General features: G+C 38.1%; 1 protein-coding gene across 5 annotated transcripts in view; it reads left to right on the top strand.

Moving 5' to 3' along the window:
- Nucleotides 1-21,877, top strand: part of Zmym4 (zinc finger, MYM-type 4) — a 107,559-nt gene that overhangs the window by 14,883 nt on the left and 70,799 nt on the right. For all 5 annotated transcript variants that reach the window (NM_001357201.2, NM_001379530.1, NM_001114399.2 and 2 more), the window contains exon 2: nt 6,016-6,061. In NM_001357201.2, the coding sequence (NP_001344130.1) occupies nt 6,016-6,061 (46 nt within the window). The remainder of the gene's footprint in view (nt 1-6,015; nt 6,062-21,877) is intronic.

Raw genomic sequence — 21,877 nt, 5'->3', positions numbered from 1 at the left:
TTAAACTCAGGATCTTCAGAAGAGCAGTCAGTGCTCTTAACCACTGAGCCATTTCTTCAGCACTTCTATCATTGAATATTTTTACATGTAGCTCTCAGGATTCTATCTCTCCTCTCTCTCTCTCTCTCTCTCTCTCTCTCTCTCTTGAGGCAGGGTTTTGTGTGTGTGTGTGTGTATGTGTGTGTGTAGCCTTGGCTGTTCTAGAACTTGCTCTATAGACCAGGCTGGCCTCTTCACAGAGATCTGCCTGCCTCTGCCTCTGAGCATTGGATTCAACCACCACCACCTGGCTTCCCTGCTCTCTTTTTCATTTTATTTATTTATTTTTAATTTTTTAAAATTTATTTATTTTTTTTCGAGACAGGGTTTCTCAATATAGCCCTGGCTGTCCTGGAACTCACTCGATAGACCAGGCTGGCCTCGAACTCAGAAATCCACCTGCCTCTGCCTCCCGAGTGCTGGGATTAAAGGCCTGTACCACCAGGCCCAGCTACCTGCTCTCTTTTTAAAGATAGCATTTCTCTATCTATTTACCGTTGGCCTTGAATTCACCTTGTAGCCATAGCTGGTCTTGGTTGTAGTTGTAGACTTAGTGCAGCAGTTCTCAGCCAGTGGGTCATGGTCCCTTTTGGAGGTTGAGCCCCTTTTACAGGGGTTGAATATTAGAGATCCTGAATATCAGATATTTATATTGTGATTCATAACAACAAAATTACAGTTATGAAGTAGCAATGAAAATAATTTTATGGTTGGGGGTTTTCACAGCATGAGGAAGTATATTAAAGGGTCACAGCATTAGGAAGGGTGAGAACTAGTGATCTAGTGGCAATATCAAAACGATTGGTATCAGTTTTGAGGTAAATGAAAATCTTACTGCAAGGCATTTATTTCACATAAAGATAAACACCACAGGGTTTTCAAGAAAAGGATGTTCTTGTATTAAGGATACATCATTTTCACTGAAGGGTTGAAATTGTTAGTTTCACTCTGGTCCAATCACTTGTTCTGTTCCTGATTCACATTCTATCTCAGTAATTGCTGTGATTTGGGTAAAACCAAATCAAACCAAAACAGACCAGTGACTAAATTATCCTGATTTGTAATTTAATAGTTCATGTAGTGAGCTGTAACTGTCCTGGGACTGACTATGTAGACCAAGTTGGCTTCAGATTTAGAGATCTCACTGCTTCCCAAGTGCTGGGAATAAAGGTTTGCAGAAGTTTGTTTATTTTTAAGATAATGGCAAGTATTCCTCTGTCCTTGAATGTTATTTGAATTAAGCTAATGTATTGACATTTATTTATTTATTTATTTATTTATTTATTTATTTTGATTTTTCGAGACAGGATTTCTCTGTATAGCCCTGGCTATCCTGGAACTCACTTCGTAGACCAGGCTGGCCTCGAACTCAGTAATCCACCTGCCTCTGCCTCCCAAGTGCTGGGATTAAAGGCGTGTACCACCATGCCCGGCCCTACATTTATTTTCTTCTGAAACTGTTCAAGAATACATAGAAAACCCTTCTCAAGTAATAGACTTTGTAGCCATCTTTACTGCTTTAACAATGAAGTGTAGTTCTGAGTGCTTGCTTCACTTGACATGTAATCATACCCAATTACAGGTGATAGTGGGGTCAACTTTAATGCCACTGCTTGCTGGACATTATTACTATTCTGGTTGAGTTCTATACTACAGCCCAAGGATACAACCCAATCAGTTTATAGTTACATTGTGTCTTGTCTTTTGGAATTACAGTTAGAGGATAACACACATGCAGTATTTGAGTATGGAAAGCTTAATATTTATAGTTAGAAAAGTTGGTCAAGGTGATACACACCTGTAGTCTCAGCTGGGAGGTGGAGACCTATCTGAGCTACATGAGTACAAAGTTAGCATGGACTGTATAAGACTGTCTTAATGTCCTGCCCCCAACAAAGTTGTATAATTAGGAAACAGCAGTGGACAAGTAACTTGAAGATATAAATCAAACTCTAAATAAAATGGTAGGTTAGAGGGAACAGCTACGGCTCTAGCTTGGACTGAGGTAGAATAGGAAAGCTGGAGTGCATTTGGAATATGTCTTGCTCCCCAACCTTAAGTCTGAGGATTCAGGTCTTGTTGGAGAGTGTGAGGTCCAATGGATGCTGGCTGGAGAGGTTTGAGATTTTGCACACTTTTGTTGCAATCATGAGACCTCCCACCAGAGTGTTAGAAGAGTTACTAAAAAGTTACTTACTAAATTTGGCTAAGTCATCTGTTGGGGTATTGGCAGAATTTCTGGGCCACTCCCCAATATCAGGGACTGAAACTGATGAATAGCTGCTCTCTGGAGGGTCTAACAGTTTGTGAGGAGACAACGTGTGTGTCTGATAGAGAAATGCGTACTTGCTGGAGAGTTGGTTTCTAGGAAGGCCATTACTGGAGTAAGCGGGTAAACAGTGCAGTGGGAAGAGAAGACCCTTCAGAGTCCTCCTCTAAGTGCTGTTTACTTACAAAGCACTTTGCCCAGCGGCAAAGGGAGAAGGTGTACAAGTGTTAACTCTTATATCTGAGTAACAGTTATTTTGCCTTTGCATTGAAAGCTTTTTTCGGAAGCGGGGGGGCTTCTGGTATTTTAATAAATGTTGTTTCATTCATTCATTCATTCATTCATTCATTTATTTATTTATTTATTTATTTATTTATTTGAGACAGGGTTTCCCTGTGTAGCCCTGGTTCCTGGCTGTCCTCTAACTCACCCTGTAGACTAGGCTGGCCTCGAACTTAGATAAACATTTATTTGTGTGAGTATGCATGTGCTTATGTGTGCACCATGTCACACATGTGATCAGAGACTAACTTGTGGTGTTATCTCCTGTGTGTGTTTTGGAAATTGAACTCATCATCAGGTTTGGCAGCAGGCCTCTTACCCACTGAGTACCTTGCTGGCTCCTAAAGTTTTTAAATTACATGTATTATTTATTTTTACTTTTTATGTGCTTGAGTATTTTCCATGTATGTATGTATGTATGTATGTATGTATGTATGTAGTCTGTTTACCACCCACAGAGATTAGTAAAGGGAATTGGGGGCCAGTAGAAGTAATGGAATCTTCTAGAACTGAAGTTACAGACGGTTGTCAGCTGCCACATGAGTACTGGGAACTAAACATAGGTATTCTGCAAGAACAGCAAGTGTTTTTTAACAGCTGACTAATCTTTTTAACCCTACTTATTGTATGTGTGTGTTAGTGTGTGGGGTGAGTGGGAAAGTACATGTGTGAATATAACATTCTCTATGGTCTGCTTTGAATATAACCCAAAACTTTTAGAAAGTTTTGTTTACTTCAAAATATTTGCTTCTCCCCACTCTCCAAGGTATCTCCCTCCCTCTCTTCCTACCTTTTTTTTTTTGACATATTATTATATAGAAGTTTTTTGTTTGTTTGTTTTTTAAAGACTTACTATTATATGGGTACACTGTAGCTGTCTTCAGATTACACCAGAAGAGGGCATCAGATCCCATTACTGATGTTTGTGAGCCACCATGTGGTTCATCGCTCTAGAAGGTTTTTTTGTTTTTTTTGTTTTGTTTTGTTTTTTTCGAGACAGGGTTTCTCTGTGTAGCCCTGGCTGTCCTGGAACTCACTCTGTAGACCAGGCTGGCCTTGTGCTCAGAAATCCGCCTGCCTCTGCCTCCGGAGTGCTGGGATTAAAGGAGTGCGCCACCATGCCCGGCTAGAAATATTTTTTAACTAACAAATTTTGGCATTAAAATTATCTTGTTAGTGATTCCTAATACCTCTGAGATGAGATAAAACATTCTGTTTAAACTTAATTATTTGATGTTGTACATGTGGTCCAGTTTGTGATATAGCATGGTGCTCTTTCTACATAGATTTAATATGTATGCTATAGCTGTTTGAAATGTGTCTACAAATATCAGCTAGGGTAAGTTTGTTGGAAGAATTGTTTAAAAATATGGCTTCATTTTTTTTTTTTTGTCTTGTACTAACAGCTGGCAAATACCATATATCTAGTAAATATAGTTGCATATTTTGCTTATTTTCATTTTAATGTTTTCCTGAATTTTAAAGTTGTGTTAAAAACTTCATGTTATAGAATTATGTCTTACTGATGATTATACTAAATAGTTTTATGCCTGCAAAAAGCTTTCTCTTTTTGTCTGCTTTATCTGACATTAATATGCAGACCTATCATGAAGATGTTGTGGATCTGGTACCATGGAGGTCCCAGGCCAGACTGGGCTTCATGGGACCCTGTCCTAATAAATTAAAAGGAAACGAAGGAATCTAGGCAAATAAAGTCTAGTAAACCAAAGGAAGTGAAGGAAAAAATAAAGCTGCAAGACAGTCATGTGGTAGCTTACCCCTGTAGTTCCAGCACTTGTAAGACCAAGGCCGCAGCATTGCATGCGCGCAGACCACCCTGGCTACAGACTGAGACTGTCTCAAACAGCAACAAAAAGCAGCTAAATATTGGATAAAAGACTTGTGCAAAATTAAGATAAACATGAAAAAATGCTCTAACTAGACTGATTGAAGGATTAAAGAAAAGGAAAATAAAGGCACAGTTGCTTTATTAGAAATGAAAATAGGGAACAGGACAGTGGTGGTGCATGGAGCTTTGTGAGTTCAAGGCCAGCCTGGTATGCAGAGTAAGTTCCAGGACAGTCAGGGTGACAGAAAGAAAGTCTGTCTTGAAGAAATAGAACAAATGCTTTAGTAGACCCAACTTAACCAAAAATACGATAAGAAATGAAAAGTTTTGTGTATGTTACTGTTTTTGTTTTTCACAGTGCTTTGGTTTGAACTCAAGACTTTACATATCCTAGGCAAGTGGTCTGTCATTAAGCTACAGCTCCCATACCAGAAATCCCATGTTTAAAAAAAGTTATTATCATTGTTATTTTTTTAATTTTTAATTTAAAAAAAATTTGTTTGTTTTTTCCCTCCTTGCTGTGCCCTTCCTTCCCCCATTAGTCTTGTTTTGTTTTCATGTCACACATATGTTCCTATCTATATATTGTTAAATCTAGATTCTGTGTGAGAGAAACATGCTATGTATTTCTGTCTTCACTATTCTTCCTAAACTCTTGTCAACTACTTGATACTTTCCTCACTCTGGTTAAGACAAGCAATCATGTGACCTGCAGATGTGGCTGCTTTGTTTCCTTTTCTGTGTTTTACACTTTATACTTCTTTAGTTTTATTGTATCCACTAGTAGTTTTAGAACAAGACAAATTTGGTAATCATTTGTAATAATCATATTACCATGGTAATAATAATTAGATGATAAATAATTGATGTTACTTGCCAACTTCAGTTAATTGTTAATGGATGTCTGGAGTTTTGATAACATCTGTATTTTGTAGGTGTGCTGTGGCTGATTAATGATGGGAGGAAAAGTTGAGTAGTAAGGGACAGGTAGAGCCAAATGTTTCCTGTCTTTAATATTTTTTATTAAATTTGAAGATCCTAGCATATTAAATATGTTGTATTCTATGTACTTGTTAAACTTATAGAAAAATACTTGTGAAAACCAGGAATAGTCAAGTAGCACAGATATTTAGCATTAAAAAGTGGCTTTATTGAAATCTCTAAGGTGAGCATCAGTTAGTATCATTTCCTAATGTGATTTTAACACAATTAAGTTGTGTTAGTGTTATCTTTAAAAAATCTTTTATCACTAACTGTCTTTGGGAAATGCTTGCCAGCTGTTGTGGCTTTTGGAATTCTAGCACTTGGAAGGCTGAAACAAAGAAGAGTAAATGAATTTCAGGAGTAGCCTCTGCTTTATTTCTGCCTGCTGTTTTAAAGCTCTAGGATTTACTCAGACTTGGCTCTATTTCTGTCTTAGGCCCTATACATTCAACAGGATACATCACTGTAACACAATTGACTTTTGATTTTAAGATCAGTGCGAATTTTTCTGTAGGAGTAGAAGGGGATCCCAAAAATAAGATTGAAATATTGAGAGTAATGTTATTTTTTCCCCTCCCTCTCTCTTTTTCAGTTTGAACAGAAAAGTGATGCAGTTTTTGATGAAATTGTAGAAAACTGTAAGTACTATTTGAGAAAAAAAGTTGTCTTCAGATAGGTTAAGTCTGGATTTAGCACTTACTAATCATTAGGGTGTTTAGTTAGTATTGAATTGTGTGATGGTCTGGTTTGATTTAGCTTTAGTGTCATTAAGTTGAGGTGTTTAGATTCTTTTTTTTTTAAGTAAATATTCTTTCAGTTTTTATTATATTACAGTATAGCAGTATTTTGTATTAGTATGAATGCTATAGATTGTACTTAACATCTTTTACAGGTTTTTTTTTGTTTTTTTTTTTTAGTTTTCCATCTTTTTAGATGCTGTATGATAGATTATAAAAGTAATACATTCAATTATAGTACAGAGTGAATTAAGTAGAAAGTAAATATTTTTATTATAATTTTCAAAAGATTTAATGAGCTTTAAGAGCTTAATATATCTTTCCAGACTTTTTCTATAAATGTATACATACATATAGTATATGAGATTTATGTTCAGGAACCACATGAATATTATTCCTGTTCTTTTTAAGTCACCTATGTAGACATCTTTTTGCATCAGTAAAAAAAGATCTAGTGTATGTCTTTTTTTTATTGCTATTGGGTATTTTATTACAGGGCTATACTGTAACCAGCTTCCCTTTTATAAACATAGAATCTTAATTTTTCATTATAAACAACAGTGAATATCTTTTGCTAAATACATTGTTTACTTGTTCAAATATTTCTATAAAATAAATACTAAGAATAGAATTGATGAATTTTACAGGATGTTTCTATACTTGTGTAAGTATGGTAAGTTTTGTCATCTAGAAATCTTTTTTTTTTTCTTTTTTCATTTCTTTTTTTCCTAGACAGGGTTTCTCTGTGTATCCCTGGCTCTCCTGGAATTTGCTCTGTAGCCCAGGCTGGCCTTGAACTCAGAGAGATCTGCCTGCCTCTGCCTTCTGAGTGATGGGATTAAAGGCGAGTGTGCCACTACTGCCTGGCTGTCAATCTAAAATGTGTTTCTTTGAATTTTACAGATCTATAAGTATGTCTCTTCTCTTCTTCTCTTTGTAATAAATTTGGTAACTTTTTTTTTTTCCTTCAAGACAGGGTTTCTCTGTATATCCCTGGCTGTCCTGGAACTCACTTTGTAGACCAGGCTGGCCTCGAACTCAGAAATCCGCCTGCCTCTGCCTCCGGAGTGCTGGGATTAAAGGCGTGTGCCACCACCACCTCATTTTTTTGAATGATAACAATATAAAGAATTCTTCTACTTTTCAGTGGATTTAGCAATTGTATGTCCTTGTTTCAAGCAGTAGAGTCTAGCTAGAAGAAACATACATTGATTGATTGATTGATTGGTTTTGGTCCTGTGGTTTAAGTTCAGGGCTTTGTATATAAACTAAGCAAGTGTTCTGTCCCTGAACAAATGACTCCATCCTCAGAAGAAACATTTTAGATGTACAACAAAGTATTTCACAGTAATGGTGATGAAGTAAAGAACAAAATTTCAGAGTCTTCAGCAAAAGATTACAGGTCTTTTGACTTTGTAGTACTTCCAGAAAGCAGTTTTGTTTGGACTTTCAGATGGGTGGGCCCTCACTATGTAGTCCAAGCTTGTCTGGAACTCAGTATAGGTAGATAAGGCTGGCCTTGAACTCAGAGAGACTTGTTTTTACCTTCTGAGTGTTGGAAATAAAGATATTTACCACTATGCCTACCTTGGTTGACCTTTAAAAAAACCTTTTTTAAAATTTTGTGTCTGTGTGTGACTTTGTCTATGCATGTAAGTACAAGTCTTGGAGGAGGTTATAAGCGTTAGAGCCTCACAATGCTGGTGTTTACAAATGGGCTAACATAAGTGCTGGAAGTGAACTCACGCTCTCGGCAAGAACAGTATATGCTCTTAACTGCTAAGCTATCTAAACTATTGATTGACTTCATTTCTTTTGATTTTATTTTATGTATATGGGTATTTGGCCCGCATGTATGTCTGTGTACTACATCCATGTCTGGTATGTGTTGGATCCCCTAGAGTTAAAGATGGTTGTAAGGTGTCGTGTGTGTGTAATCAAGACAGGTCCAAAGAGCAGCAGTGCTTTAACCACTGAGCATTCTGTCCTCCAGAAGTTTGTCTTTTTTTTTTTTTTTTTTTTTCTGAGACAGGGTTTCTCTGTGCAGTCCTGACTGTCCTGGAACTCACTCTGTAGACCAGGCTGGCCTCGAATTCAGAAATCCCCCTGCCTCTGCCTCCTGAGTGTTGGGATTAAAGGCGTGTGCCACCATGCCTGGCGAAGTTTGTCCTTCTTATATAATTGTATTTAAAAGTTTCTGTCTTGGTTTTATTTGACAGTATGATAAAAATCATATATTGAAAAAGAAGCTTACGTCAAAACATTGAACAGTCCTTTCAATTTGAATAGTTCAGTCAGCAAACAGAAATAACCATTTTGTAAACTAATTTGATACTATTGTCAGTTTCAATAAAAGAATATTTATGCATACTAGAGTAGATATTTCTGTTTTCTTTTTACTTTCTTATATGTGTGTATTCATTTAAAATTGCAAGTTAATATAGAAAGATGATTGGGGGCCAACTTGATTTCTCTGCTTGTCTTTGAACTCATCATTGGTGGTCGGGAAAGCAGTCAGATATTACAATATAGCAACTAGAATTTAACTCTCCCTCTTCTCTGATGGTTTGTGTCAAGTTAGTCAGCATAGCCTCCTAGTGTAGGGATTACAAGTGTGTGCCACCACACCCAATTTAATCAGTCTGGAAGTGCACCCTGAATACTTATTTATCTTATTTGCCAAAGTAGCTTCAAAGAAACCTGGAAATCATAGCTCCGTTGCTGAGTCTTGAGTCTGTTTTTGCTTTATAATGAAAGTGAAGATTCTTTAGTAAGGATCAGAAGGAAATTATTATTAGGTGTGTTATTTCCTATAATGGTCAGCTGGCTGAAGATAATATACTCTGATTATATTTTTACTTACGAGAAAAAAATAAACTAAGGCTTGATAGTATGGTTTATTTATTTTTTATTTTTAAATTTTATTAGTTTATGTGTATGAGTGATTTGTCTGCATGTATGTATGTGTACCATATCAGTAGCTGGTGCCTGTGGAGGTCAGAAGAGGGCGTCTGATTCCCTGGGACTAGAGTTGCATATGATTATGAGCTACCATGTAGGTCCTTGGAATAGAATACTCTGGAAGAACAGTCAATGCTCTTAATCAATGAACCATCTCTCTGTTGCCTACAGTTTAGCTTTAAAGTGATAGTCTGAATGCATGTTTATCTAAATCTTCAATCCCTATTAAACCCTTCATCATTTATTTCCTGAATTTTATTCTTCCTTGAGATAGGGTTTTAATACATATTAAAATGTTGGGTCATTATGACATTGGGCTTCTGATCTCTCTCGTGCTAGAATTTCAGGCATATTCTACCTTTTGTGCTTGGCTCTTTTGAGACATGGTCACTTGTAGCCCAGACCAACTTCCAGATTCTCTATGTAGCTGAGGCTATTCCTGAAACATTGTTCACCCTGTCTTTACCTCCCATGTTTAGTAGCATGAACTACCACACCTTGCTTAGTTTTAGCATTTTATGAATGAAATTCTTCCAATTACAGCATTGGAAGAATACAAAGAATACACAGCAATGGACCTTAAACAAAGTTATATATATTTACTTAAAAACAAGCAAACAAGCCAATTCAATTAATAAGCTATTTTTTTCATTTAGAAAATTATAAAATGATTTTACTTATTTGTATTGGGGTGAGGGAAAACAGGAGGAGCTGCCCACAAAAGAAAGCAGGTGCACACATGCTACACTGCACATATGTGAGGTCTGAGTCTGTTCTCCTTCCATTGTTGGTTCCAGGGATTGGAATTAGGTTGTTAGGCATATTCTTCAAGTATTTTTTACCTGTTGTGAGACATCAGTGTCTTCACCTCATTAAAAAAATTAAATTTATTCATTTTTTATAGTGAGGATGATCAAATTCAAGCCTTCATGCATTAAGCCACATACTCAGCCTTAAAAAATGTTTTTAAATTGTATTTGTTCTTAAAATTGAGCTATGCTAGCTGGGCATGGTGGTGCACTCCTTTAATCCTAGTACTTAGGAGGCAGAGGTAGGCAGATCTTTGTGAGTTTGAGGCCAAGCTGGTCTACAAATGATTCCAGGACAAGCACCCTGTCTTGTTTTTGTTTGTTTGTTTGTTTTTGTTTTTTGGTTTTTCGAGACAGGGTTTCTCTGTATAGCCCTGGATGTCCTGGAACTTACTTTGTATACCAGGCTAGCCTTGAACTCAGAAACTCAGAACTGCTTGCCTCTGCCTCCCAAGTGCTGGGATTAAAGGTGTGTGCCACCACGCTCGGCTACCCTGTCTTGTAAAACAGAAAAACATAAGAAAGAGAGAGAGAGAGAGAGAGAGAGAGAGAGAGAGAGAGAGAGAGAGAGAGAGAGAGAAAGAAAGAAAGAAAATAAATTGAGGTGATCTATTAAATATTGACACTGTGTCAACAACTACAGAAACTGATAATGGTTAATACTTATGTACCACTAGTGAATAAATGTCTATTCACCCCAGATAGAGAACTGGTGATAGTCTGCAAATGGATACCACCAGTCTTAACTTAGAGCATGAATTTTCCTTTCTGTCTGTCTGTCCATCCATCCATCCATCCATCCATCACCTAACAAATGAATTGTCTTCTTCCCTCCCTCCCTCCCTCCCTCCCTCCCTCTCTCCCTCCCTCCCTCCCTTTTCAGCAGAAATGGTATTCTCAACATCCTACCCCAGCGTGGGTGACACTCAAGGTCACCTGGAGCTCACTTCAGTGCTTGTAAGCAAGCCCCTCAGTAGGTAGAAAGTTTGTTTTGTTTTGTTTCCAGGCAGCCTGGCTAGTTTCTGTTTTTTCTTTTTTGGTTTTTCGAGACAGGGCTTCTCTGTGTAGCCCTGGCTGTCCTGCAGCTCACTCTGTAGACCAGGCTGGCCTCGAACTCAGAAATCTGCCTGCCTCTGCCTCCTGAGTGCTGGGATTAAAGGCATGCGCCACCACTGCCCAGCAAGAGTAGTTCTTATGCTTACCGTGAGGTAGAGAGTAGGGGTCTAGTATATCTGATGTGTTTTAGGGATTTGATGAAGCTCCTGAATTGTTAACTTCCCCAGTACAGAGACTCCATTTAGAACATCTTGAGTCTTCACTTCTCTGTAGAGACCAGAGAGATGTTCTCTAATTAAAATATCCTGTGCCTCTCATCTCCATGGGTAACTAAATTCCAGTGCACCCTCCCCACCCACCTCTGTAATTCAAACAGTGAGACTGAATGTTTTAGGACATTGTTATACAATAACACTCTTTAAAATATTTCATAGTAAGCTGAGCAGTGGTGGTGCACACTTTTAATCCTAGCAGGTCACCATGAGTGCAAGCAAGGTCAGCAGCCTGGTTTACAGAGTGAATTCTAGTATAGCCAAGGTTATACAGAGAAACTCTGTCTCAAAAAAACAAAAGGCACTGGGCGGTGGTGGGGCACGCCTTTAATCCCAGCACTTGGGAGGCAGAGGCAGGCAGATTTCTGAGTTCGAGGCCAGCCTGGTCTACAGAGTGAGTTCCAGGACAACCAGGACTGCACAGAGAAAACCTGTCTCGAAAAACCAAACAACAACAACAACAAACAAAAGGCAAACAAACAAAACAAAAAAAAACTTCTTAGTAACTTAATTTTATTTCTGTTCAGTAACTTATTCAAGTCAGTTTCTTTAAAAGTGTATTTTTTATTTTACTACTACTACTACTACTACTACTACTACTACTACTAGTACTGCTATTGCTACTGCTACTACTACTACTACTACTACTACTACTACTACTACTACTACTACTACTTTTGAGATTAATTATTTCTACATAGTCCTGGGTGTCTGGAAGTCACTGTATATACTGGGCTGGCCTCAAACTCATAGAGATCCATCTGTCTCTACATACTGTATGTGTATGGGACATATGCATCCCATACTGTATGTGTTTGGGATGTATGCATTGTGAATATAGGTGACCAGAGAGGTCAGATACTTAGATCCTCTGTAGTTACAGACTGTGTGAGCCACCTGACTTAGGTACTAGGAACTAAACCCTGGACCTGTGCAAATGCACTTAACCACTGAGACATTGCTTAGTTCCTTTAACCACTGAGACATGCTTAGTTCCTTTTAGTTCTTTGGTTTTGCAAGTTGAATTCTTTGCAATTCAGAAATAGGTGTAAATGCTAGGTCAGTGTTTGGGATGCTGAAGCAGGAGGACTATAAGTTATAAAGGTCTGCCTGTACTACATAGTGTGCTGCAGTCCGACTAGAACTGTAGTATGAGTAAACTATCTCAAAAAAAAAAAAAAAACCAAACAAACTTGGGGCTTAAGAGATGGCTCAGCTCTTGAAAGTCCTTGATATTTCCCAGAGGAGTTGGGTTTGGTTTCCAGCACCCTCTCCGGCATCTATGAATATGCACAGCACACATATGTACACATAGGCAAACAACCTGTAAACATATAATTGAGGAGATAAATGCTTTTGATTTTTCAAGATATGTTTTTTCCATGTAGCACTGTCTGACTTGGAACTTTCTCTGTAGACCAGGCTAGCCTCAAACTCACAGATCGGCCTGCCTCTGTCTCCCAAGTGCTGGGATTATAGGCATGAGCCAGCACTACCTGGCTAGAAACTTTTTTTTTTTTTTTTTTTTTTTTTTTGGTGACAGGGTTTCTCTGTATAGCCCTGGCTGTCCTGGAACTCACTCTGTAGACCAGGCAGGCCTCGAACTCAGAAATCTGCCTGCCTCTGCTTCCCGAGTGCTGGGATTAAAGCCGTGCGCCACCATGCCCGGCCATAATTTCTTTTTTTTTTTTTTTAGATTTATTTATTATTATACATAAGTTCACTGTAGCTGACTTCAGACACAGCAGAAGAAGATGCCAGATCTCATTATTGGTGGTTGTGAGCCACCATGTGGTTTCTGGCATTTGAACTCAGGACCTTTGGAAGAGCAGTCAATGCCCTTATCCACTGAGCCATCTCACCAGACCTGAAATGTTTTTAAAAGCCACACAAAAAAAAAAACCATAGTAGTGTGTGAGAGTGTGTGTGTGTGTGTGTGTGTGTGTATGTATGTGTAAGGAAATGGTAAAACTAAAACTAAAGCTTTAAATTTATTTAGGGACATAATATTGGTAGAAAACTGAGATGTTATTATTTGAAAGACAAAACATTTCTCAATGTTGTCCAAGCATGGAATAAGAACTTAACTTAATTCCCAGTGCAAATGTTCAATAAATTACACTCCCAGTCATCAGTATGTAATATAAACCACTCTGCACATGGTCCCATCTTAGGATGAAGTAGAAAGGTCATCTCATCTTTGATTTCTTTCTTTGTAGGAGCAGGGAAGTCACTCCTTTGGGGACTGTGATGTCTTAGACACTGCAGAAAAAGTGGGAGCGCAGTGCACATGTCAGCAGTTGTGAGCTACATGTCCTTAATATATTAAACAGTTAAACTATATTACAATTCAAGAGGACTTGGTAGATATCTGTAGAATATTTCATCCAATAGAAGCAGAATATGTATTATATGTATTCTTTCTTTAAATATGCATTTTCAGATACAAAATAAGTGTTTGCTTATATGAAAGAATCTAACTTTTTCCTTTCAGGTAAAAGTACAATAAAGCTAGAAGATAAATGCTAGAAACTGCATCAATACATTAGTAAAGTAGCGTACATTAAAAGAAAAATAAGAGATAGAGAGATGGCTCAGCAGTTAAAAGTACACATTGTTCTTCCAGAGCACTGTTTTTTTCATATTTACCTGAGTTCAATTCCTAACATCTACATGCACAGTTCACAGTCACTGTAACTTCAGCTTCAGGGGAGTCCAGTGCCCTTTTCTGACCCCCCCCCAGGACAATTGTATTTATGTATATATACCCTATACAGACATAGAAAAATACATAATTAAAAATAAATTTTTAGTCGGGCAGTGGTGGCACACGCCTTTAATCCCAGCACTAGGGAGGCAGAGGCAGGCAGATTTCTGAGTTCGAGGCCAGCCTGGTCTACAGAGTGAGTTCCAGGACAGCCAGAGTTACACAGTGAAACCCTGTCTCGAAAACAAACAAACAAACAAACAAAAATACATTTTTAGGGGGCTGGAGAGATGGTTCAGTGGTTAAGAGCACCGACTGTTCTTCCAGAGGTCCTGAGTTCCATTCCTGGCAACCACATGGTGGCTCACAACCATCTGTAATGGGACCTAATGTCCTCTTCTGGTGTGTCTATAGACAGCAACAATGTACTCACTTACATAAAATAAATAAATCTTAAAAAAAAATTTTTTTTTTTTAATTTAAAGGTCAGGCATGTTAATCCCAGCATTGGGCGTTGGAGTGGAGACATCTCTGTGAGTTTAAGGTCTGCTTGATCTATATAACGTGTTGTAGGCCAGCCAGGGCTACATAATGAGAATCTTTAAAAAACAAAAAGTATGGAGTAGAGAGATGGCTCAGGGGCTTAAGAGCACTGACTGTTCTTCCAGAGGTCCTGAGTTCAATTCCTACCAACCAAGTGGTAGCTCACAACTATCTGTAATGGGATCTGATGCCCTCTTCTGGTGTGTCTGAAGACAGCTACAGTGTACTCATTTAAATAAAATAAAAAAATCTTAAAAGCTAAAATCCAGAAATACCTCAAATAACCTAATGATACACTTCAAGGTTTGAGAGAAATTCAAACCTTAAAGTAGTAAACACTAAATAATAAAGATCAAAGCAAAAACATAATGATACAGAAATTAAAAGAATGTTACATATAAGCAGAATTGATTCTCTGAGAGAAAAAGATGGGTATTGAGAAATCCCCAGCCGTGCTAATGTAAAAAGAGAGAGAAGTACCAAATTAATAAAATAAGATGAAAAAAGGGGGGGGGGTTATTACAGATTCTAGTGAAAAAGAGATTCACTAGAAAGTGCTTTTCAAATCTATGTTTCAAAGGAAAAAAAAAACTGGAAAATGTTGGAGAGGAAATGGATGAATTCCTAGACATATATGACTTATCAAATGAAAAGGCACAGATCCAGAACAATCAACAAAATTGAAATGCTAATAAACTGTCTCCGAGTAAAGCTCAGGCCAGCTCAGACTGGACACACTCACTTCTGGAGTCTACCAAATCTTTTTTTGTTTTGTTTTTCGAGACAGGGTTTCTGTGTAGCCCTGGCTGTCCTGGAACTTACCAAATCTTAAGTGAACACTTTACACCAGTGGTTCTCTGTTATAATAGAATATAATAGAAATAGATGGAAAACCAACAAACTCATTCTGTTCAGGACACACACACACACACTCCTCACCCCATAATATATTAATTATTCTAGTGAGAGTCAACATTCTCAACCCTTTTGCAAAGTGGATTCAGGAACACATTAAGAAGTTCATATGTCATGAACAATCTTACTTTATTAAAGTTATACTACTGGGTCTCAAACCCTGTAAAAATGAATAGCTGAGGTGCCTATTTAACATATCATAGTGGACATGGCCTCCAGGTTCTCTCAGCATCTCTCAGTCCTTAACTGTTACGCGGTGTGGCTGGCATACTCACCCCCATATGTATAGTTGTCCAGCCCTGAGGATGGGCTGCCTTCCCCAGCGGCCCCTCCCTATATAGTTCAGTGGTTCGCTCACTTGGCCCTTTTGTCCATGTTTTACTTCTGGCTCTCCCTCCGTTCCTCCTCACACCTGCCTCAGGGTCAGGTTCATTTTGGAGTCTTCCCGGATGCCCCTGCCTCTGGTAGTGCTCTCCCTTTATCTACAATACATTTTCTTGAGACTCCACCATACCTAGCTGCAGTCCTTGTCCTCCTTTTTTATCTCTTTTTTTTTCATTTTTCAGGTGCTGAAACTTGCTTCTTGCTGACAGGAAGTATAATTCAGCATAAAAATAGACTAAAGGACAGAAAAAGTTCAGCATCCCTTTATGGTAAAAAGTCCTGAAGTAACTAGGACGTGAAGTAGCAGTTTCCATGTAATAAAAACTACATACAGCAAATGGACACTGAACATTTTGGGGAAATCTGAGATGACTTCCTCCATGTCTGGAATGATACAAAGATGCCACTCTCAGTCAGTGTAGAGCCTAAGATAAAGCAAATACAAGAAATACAAATAGGAAAGAAAGCAATCAAATTAATTTCTATTTTCAGGTGGTATGATCACGTGCTTAAAAGATCCTAAGGATCCCAGCATAAAACTCTAATACTTGAGAAATGTTTTTGACAGTGTTGTAGAACACAAACTTTACTTACAAAAATCAGTAACTTTTTAATATATGAGCAATAAATGTGCCAAGAAAGAAAAAGGAAAAAAATCTCTTCCATAATAATTTCAAAACAAAACCAGAAACAGACCAACTCTAGGAATAAACATAAGCAAGAAGTGAAAGACCTTTATAATAAAGTCTGTGGGGTTGGAGAGATGGCTCAGCAGTTAGGAACACTGACTGCTCTTCCAGAGGTCCTGAGTTCAATTCCCAGCAACCACATGGTGGCTCTCAACCATCTGTAATGGAATCCGATGCTCTCTTCTGGTGTGTCTGAAGAGAGTGACAGTGCACTCCTATACATAAATCCAAAGTCAAACAAACAACAAAAACAAAAACCTCTGAACACTGAAAAAAGGCAGAGAAGACACTAGATTTGGAAAGGATTCACATGATCATGAATTGGCAAGAGTACTATAAAAACGTCTATATTAGCAAAGTGTTCTGCAAATTCAGTGTACTCTCCATCAAAATCCTAGTGGTGTTCTTCACAAAATTAGAAAAAGGTTAATATTGAAACATAAAGACCATAAATAGCTAAGACAATTTTATGCAGAAAGAACAGTGCTGGAGGTATTATAGTATCTTTTCTCAAATCATATTCCAGAGTCTAGTGAGAAAACCAGAATGGTATTGGCACAAAGACAAACATGTAGACCAATGCAGTATACTTAAGGACCCTGAAAACAAACCCATTGTGCTGTAACCACCTGCTTTCCCTTCGAAAAGGCTGTAGAAAAGTGTATTGGGAAAGAGCCTACTAACTTAGTGCTGGGAAAACTGGATTTCCACACACAGAAGAATAAAGCAATATCCATGTCTTCCATGTTACACAACATTAAGAATTGATTAAAGAGTTTAAGGATCTTTGAAATTGCCAGAGAAAAGCATAGGAAAAACATTTAAAGATAAAGGGACAGGCTGGGCTGTGGTGACATACATCTTTGATCTCAGCACTGAGAAGAGATACATGCAAGCTCAAGGTTAGTCTGGTCTACAGTGCCTGGTTCCAGGTCAGCCTGGCTACAATACCAAGGTTTGACAAGGATTACCATGAAATTGAAAGTGAGGGGAATGGATATTTGCTAACTCTCCATAAGGCAGAGGTTAGTATTTAGGAAACATAGAAAACTGTAAAAATCAAACACCAAAAATAAAACAAATAAAAAGCACAAACCACATCATCTCTTCAGTAAACTGGATGATGAATGTGACACTTCTCAAAGATGTATTCTTTACGTGGTATTCTTGCAGAATATGGCAACTTTATTTTCCACTTTTTTTTTTTTTTTTTTTTTTGGTTTTTGGTTTTTCGAGACAGGGTTTCTCTGTGTAGCCCTGGCTGTCCTGGAACTCACTTTGTAGACCAGGCTGGCCTCGAACTCAGAAATCCGCCTGTCTCTGCCTCCCGAGTGCTGGGACTAAAGGCGTGCACCACCACGCCTGGCTTGAGGTACATTTTCTATGCCAGTTAAAGAATTAAAAGGTCAGAAAACTTGCTAGCATCTCAGGTAGCAGCAGGGAAATATCTTCCAATGGGTCGTCCTTCCCTAAGGCTTGGTGGCTGATGGCCTCACAACTTGTTAGGTAAACATGTCCTAATCTGCCTTGATTGACTGTCAAGTCTTTGAAGAAATCTCAATCTTTAAGTCCTTTCTCCGGGTTATAGTCAGATTATCTAGGGTCTTTTGGTTTAATAAAAATTCTTTATATATTCTGAATATTATTCCTTTTCATATACATGATTAGCAGAAATCTCTGATTCCGTTGTCTGTCTTCTCACTGGGATTGTTTCTATTGCTATGTAGAGGTTTTCTTTCTTTTTTTTTTTTTTCCCTTGGATTTTTTGAGGCAGGGTTTCTCTGTGTAGCCCTGGCTGTCCTGGAACTCACTTTGTAGACCAGGCTGGCCTTGAACTCAGAAATCTGCCTGCCTCTGCCTCCCAAGTGCTGGGATTAAAGGCGTGCGCCACTACTCCCAGGTGCTGAGGGAGAAAGCTGAAGTGACTGGTTAAAAGTGTAGTTTTGAGCCCCAAATTGGAGATGATTATTCAGAGCTAGTTTTGTTTATTCCCAGACTTCTTTATTTTAGTAGTTTTTAATCACTGTTTTTATAATTTTGACTATGCATTTATATTTAATAGTATGCATTAGTAACATCTTAAATGTTTAGTTCTTGGACTAGAAAGATAGTTCAGTGTAGGAGCACTGGCTGCTTTTCCAGAGGACTTGGGTTTCAATTCCCAAAACCCCGAAGACAGATGACAACCATCTATAACTCCACTTTTAAAGATCTGGTGCCCTCTTCTGGCACCCATACATACCAGCCAAGCACATTGGTGCATAGACATAAATCATATATATATTCATTCTATTAGTTCTGTTCTTCTAGAGGACCCTAATTAATACAAACTGCCACAACCAGGAAACCCAAGTGGTTTTAGATTCTGGGCTCCTACACTGTTCTTCATACCTGTGCAACAAGTGCTTTCACCGATGAGTTATATTCCCAAATTTAATAAAAAATTTAAGCAATGAAAGCATTGTCAGACTGTAAGATTATAAACAAAGTTTCAACAATTAGTATTCACGTAAAATTAGAAACCATTAAACATGAAGTATAAATACCTTAATCATTTACTTAAATTGCAAATCATGTGATGACCAGACAAAATAATGGCTTCTGTCTAAATCCATCTTCCCAGCTCTGGGCTGAGTCAAGACGAGATGAAAGGGTAAAATGAGACTTAGACATGTGGTTTTTACTCACTTGCCTAGTCTATATACTCCCAGTAATTCAGAAGTAACTCGGTTTTCTTTTTATTTTTTTAATTTTATATGCATGAATGTATATGTATATAATTGTAGATGTACTCAAGTTGACAACCAAGAATAGACATCACAAGGTCCAAATCCCTGAGCAAGGTAACTTAGGTATTATAGCAAAAATGATGGTCTGTATTTAGCTAGATTTAATGTGTAACATGGAGAGTGATTGAGGAAGAGAGTTTTGTTGTCAGCCTTAGGCCTCTCTACATGCATGCACACACATGTGAGCATGACATACATATAAAGTCTGTTTATTAAGTACAGTATCTGGTCATCTTAGAAATATTTCCCTGATAAAGTGTTTCATATAAAAATTTAAATTTTTATATGAAATATACTGTAGTTCCAGGGAAATATTAGCAATCTCCAGAAACCAGACAGGAGCCGATTCGATGCAGTCAGAGTAGGACCTTTGTATTTGAGCTAGGTCAGGCCCGTCAGTGCACCGCTGTCATGCAGGATGGTTTGGTGGAGAGGGAGCCCCAAATATCTATCAGGGCTAGGCTTTATAGAAGGCTGCAAGCAGGTGTGTGTGTGTGTGTGTGTGTGTGTGTGTGCAAGCATCTGATTGGAAAGTTACCATGGCCTTTAATATAAACTTAATTCCTGTTTCCATTGGTTATTGTTAGGCAGAGGGTAGGCTTGTAACCTGGGAGTATAGGTTTGTTGGGGGAATAACCTGGAGATGCTGGTCTTGTTGGGGTGTAACCTGGAGACTGGAGCTAGGTTTGGGTTTTGTTGGGGGGTAACTTGGAAGCTAATGTTATGTACTACCTCTTAGTTTGTCTGAGTTCAAACTTAGGTCAGGTTTTCTAAAATAGAGTCTGAACTTAAAAGATTTGGCCTCTCAATACGAAGATTACTTCATTTTTATACTGATTGTTTTTCGAATTTTTAAGAGTATGTGTTTTTGATGGGCACAGTGATGCATGCTTTTAATCCCAGTAGTAGGAGGCAGAGGCAGGCAAATATCTTGAGTTTGAGGCCAGTCTGCTGGTCCACAGAGCTATTTCCAGGACAGCCAGGTTTTCTATTTAGTAAAACTGTCTTAAAACACAAAAACAAACAAAGAAAAGAGTATGTGTTTTGTGCTTATTTCTATTTCATTTCATGTGTGTGTGTTTGAGAATTTATGTTTGTACCTGCCATATTTCCTGTGGAGATTCTAGATCAACTTTTGGGGTTAGTTTTTCTCTTCTACCACGTCTTCTGCATAGCTCTTGGAGAGTAAGTCATCTCAGGTCATTGGGATTGGTGTCAGTGTCCTTACCTACTGAGGCCCAAGTCTGCTTTCTTTATAAAGCAGAGAATAGTAGTAACCTCAGGACATTGTGAACTCCCTCCCTCCCTCCCTCCCTTCCTTCCTTCCTCCCTTCCTTCCTTCCTGTCTTTCAAGACAGGAGTTCTTTGTGTAGCCTTGGCTATTCTGGAACTCACTCTATAGACCAGACTGTTCTTGAACTCAGAAAGATCTGCCTCTGCCTCTGCCTCTGCCTCTGCCTCTGCCTCTGCCTCTGCCTCTGCCTCTGCCTCCTCCCTGTTCCTCTGCCTCATGCTGGTATTAGATGTGCACAGGTTAACTTAATTAATCATAACTTCTTCTTTTTTTTTTTAAAGATTTATTTTATTTATTTATTTATTTATTTATTTATTTATTTATTTATTTATTGTAAGTACACTGTAGCTGTCCTCAGACACTCCAGAAGAGGGAGTCAGATCTCGTTACGGATGGTTGTGAGCCACCATGTGGTTGCTGGGATTTGAACTGACCTTCGGAAGAGCAGTCGGGTGCTCTTACCCACTGAGCCATCTCACCAGCCCTAATCATAACTTCTAAAGCTAAAGTTACGATTGCTAGTACTTTTTTTCTGAAAATTACACTTTGTTTTAAAGATTTTGATTTTTATGTTCTATGTATGAATGTTTTCCAGATATCATGTGGGTGTACTGGGTATGTGCCTCATGCCTGCAGGGGGGGCCATAGACATCCCCAAATCCTCTGGAACTAAAATTGCAGATGGTTGTAAGCCATCATGTACATGGTGGGAAGTGAATCCTGGTCCTCTGAAAGAACAGTAAGTTCTTTTAACTGCAGAGCCACCTTTTAAGCTCATAAGAATTTTTTTGATTAAGCAGATTACAGCTCTGTAGTATTCTTATGGGAATGATCCACTAAAGTGGAAATAACTAATAAAGTCAGGAAGAAAATCTTTATCCAATAAAGGATTTTAAGGAATGTGATAATAATAGTTTATAATGAAGTCAGATGAGAGTCATCTTTTACTTCTCTTTTTGCTTGTACTTAGTCCTTTAGTGTTATACTACCCAAGAAACATTTCAAAGAGCCACTACCAACTAGGGAATTTATTACCATATGATTGAACACCACCAAGGGCTGTTACTTTCATGTCTCACATGATTGAATTCATCCTGCATATTTATAAATTTTTTTAACAATTTACATATTTATTTACTTAGATTTTATATGCGTTGGTGTTTTGCCTAGATGTTAGTGTGTATGAGGGTATCAGGTTTCCTTGAACTTGACAATTGTAAGCTGTCATGTGGGTTCTAGGAATTGAACCTGGATCCTCTGAAAGAGCAGCCAGTGCTCTTAACCACTGAGCCAATTCT

The sequence above is a fragment of the Mus musculus genome, chromosome 4 (assembly GCF_000001635.26).
Source record: "Mus musculus strain C57BL/6J chromosome 4, GRCm38.p6 C57BL/6J".
Lineage (NCBI taxonomy): Eukaryota > Metazoa > Chordata > Mammalia > Rodentia > Muridae > Mus > Mus musculus.
Note: the sequence above shows the minus strand (reverse complement) of the source record. Positions and strands in the feature narration are given on the sequence as shown.